General features: G+C 41.5%; 1 protein-coding gene across 1 annotated transcript in view; it reads left to right on the forward strand.

The window, feature by feature from the left end:
- Positions 1–731: 731 nt before the first annotated feature.
- Positions 732–2,517, forward strand: part of LOC106531927 (serine-rich adhesin for platelets) — an 11,250-nt gene continuing 9,464 nt past the window's right edge. The window contains exon 1 of the mRNA XM_014027880.1: positions 732–1,246. Coding sequence (XP_013883334.1) covers positions 926–1,246 — 321 coding nt within the window. The 5' untranslated portion in view covers positions 732–925. The remainder of the gene's footprint in view (positions 1,247–2,517) is intronic.

Genomic DNA, 2,517 nt, shown 5'->3' on the forward strand with positions numbered 1-2,517 from the left:
CTCCTCCTCCTCCTCCTCCTCCTCCTCCTCCTCCTCCTCGCCAACTGTCAGAACTGAGCTGAAGGACATAAACCCAACTGGTTGTTTTTTTACGCTGCTGAGTTTAACTAACATGAACTGACAACACTGAGGAAATAACTGTGTTGTTTTAGCACAGGAAGTTTCAGAAACCCACGACTCTCAGGCCACATGTATTTTAATGTTTTAAAAATAAAACCGTTCAGGCAGTAACCTGCTGAAGGACACTTTGGTGACTAATATTTGTCATTTACGATGAGCTGTCCACAAAACACCTTTTAATCAGCTGACTTTAAAAAATGGTTTCACTTGCAATAAATAGTTTTCCTTTACGTTATTTTCTGTCATGATTTGCTGAACAAGTKTTTTTCAAGAAAATACCACACCTTCTCTCAGACTTAAAGGAAGTATCCGAGTCATTTCCTTCATTAATTTCACATCAGCGCACTTCGAGTCTGGAGACGAGGTGAGTTCTCTTTAAATTTGGAATTTTGATATAAATATCTGAATGTTAGTGTTTGATCTGTTTTAATTTGTCAAATTTAGTRAAAATTAAACAAGTCTAATGATAAYAATGATCAATAATGGAACTGAAACTACAAATAACCAACGTAAACTAAGTTCCACGCATCATCCAACTATCTATTTATCTTTACAAAGATTGTTTAGTCATAATTTTATTCTAATTATTCTTCTTTCACTCTTGTGCAAAACTTTCARTTCCTTGTTTCCACTGTTTTGTATACATTTTGCCGTGATCAGTTCATTAAGTCAAGCTTGTTTTCGCTGCCTCTGGTCTCTGTTTGCTGCTGCTATTTTAAGATTTTAATATTTATTTTGTAGCTATTAATGAAAATAATGCTTGGCCTCTTTAATCTGCTCTAATTAAAGGACACAAACTCCAGAGATGACGTTTCAGCTGGCCACTACAGTCCTCCTTCTTCTCCTCCTCCTGTCTGCTCCCATGTTGGCCAAAGTGGTGAGGTCCATGTCCGAGTGCGACCAGTTTCTTCTCCACGGAACTCCTCCACATGTCCCGGGCATCCTGGAGGGCGGGAGGATTCTGAACCAGAACCGCTACAAACCCATCTGCCAGACTTTAATGAACAAGGCTAAGTTCGTCACGCTCTACGACGTCAGCAACAGGATTCCAGTGTTTTCTGCCTTCAAATATGTTGAAGAGAAGGACAGGAAGAGACCAAGAACTACATGGAGAATAGAGCCACAGGTGGGTTTGACTTTGGATCAATGAAGGGTTAATGACTCACAAGGTTTTTACAAGTCAGTGTATCCATGTTTCATGGATAGATGTGGTGGTTGGTTTAGTTGATGGACAGTTGGATGGATGGTTGGATGAAAGGGCAGTTAGATGAACAGTTGGATGAATGGACAGTTGGATGAAAGGGCAGTTGGATAGATGGTTGGATGAAAGGACAGTTGAAAGGATGTTTGGATGAAAGGACAGTTGAATGAATGGTTGTATGAAAGGGCAGTTGGATGGATGTTTGGATGAAAGGACAGTTGGATGGATGTTTGGATGAAAGGACAGTTGGATGGATGGTTGGATGAAAGGGCAGTTGGATGGACATTTGGATGAAAGGACAGTTAAGAGTTGGATGGACAGCTGGATGAATGTTGGATTAAAGGACAGTTGGATGGATGAAAGGACAGTTAGATGGACAGTTGGATGGATGGTTGGATGAAAGGACAGTTGGATGGATGGTTGGATGAAAAGACAGTTAGATGGACATTTGGATGGATGGTTGGATGAAAGGACAGTTGGATGGATGAAAGGTCAGTTGGATGGATGGTTAAATGGGTGGTTGGATGAAAGGTCAGTTGGATGGATGGTTGGACGATAGGACAGTTAGATGGATGGTTGGATGGATTAAAGGTCAGTTGGATGGATGGTTGGATGAAAGAACAGTTAGATGGAGAGTTGGATGGATGGTTGGATGAAAGGACAGATTATTGGATGGATGGATGAAAGGTCAGTTGGATGAAAGGACGGTTAGATGGACAGCTGGATGAATGGTTGGATGAAAGGACAGTTGGATGGATGAAAGGACAGTTAGATGGACAGTTGGATGGATGGTTGGATGAAAGGACAGTTAGATGGACAGTTGGATGGATGGTTGGATGAAAGGACAGTTGGACGGATGAAAGGTCAGTTGGATGGATGGTTGGATGAAAGAACAGTTAGATGGACAGTTGGATGGATGGTTGGATGAAAGGACAGATTGTTGGATGGATGGAAGAAAGGTCAGTTGGATGGATGGTTGGATGGACAGTTGGATGAAAGGACAGTTAGTTGGACAGTTGGATGAAAGGATGGTTGGATGGACAGTTGGATGGATGGTTGGATGAAAGGACAGTTGGATGGATGGTTGGATGAAAGGACAGTTGGATGGATGGTTGGATGAAAGGACAATTGGATGGATGGATGAATGAAAGGTCAGTTGGATGGAAGGTTAGATGAAAGGATTGATTTGATTTGAT

This window comes from Austrofundulus limnaeus, unplaced genomic scaffold (genome assembly GCF_001266775.1).
Source record: "Austrofundulus limnaeus strain Quisiro unplaced genomic scaffold, Austrofundulus_limnaeus-1.0 Scaffold694, whole genome shotgun sequence".
Taxonomy (NCBI): domain Eukaryota; kingdom Metazoa; phylum Chordata; class Actinopteri; order Cyprinodontiformes; family Rivulidae; genus Austrofundulus; species Austrofundulus limnaeus.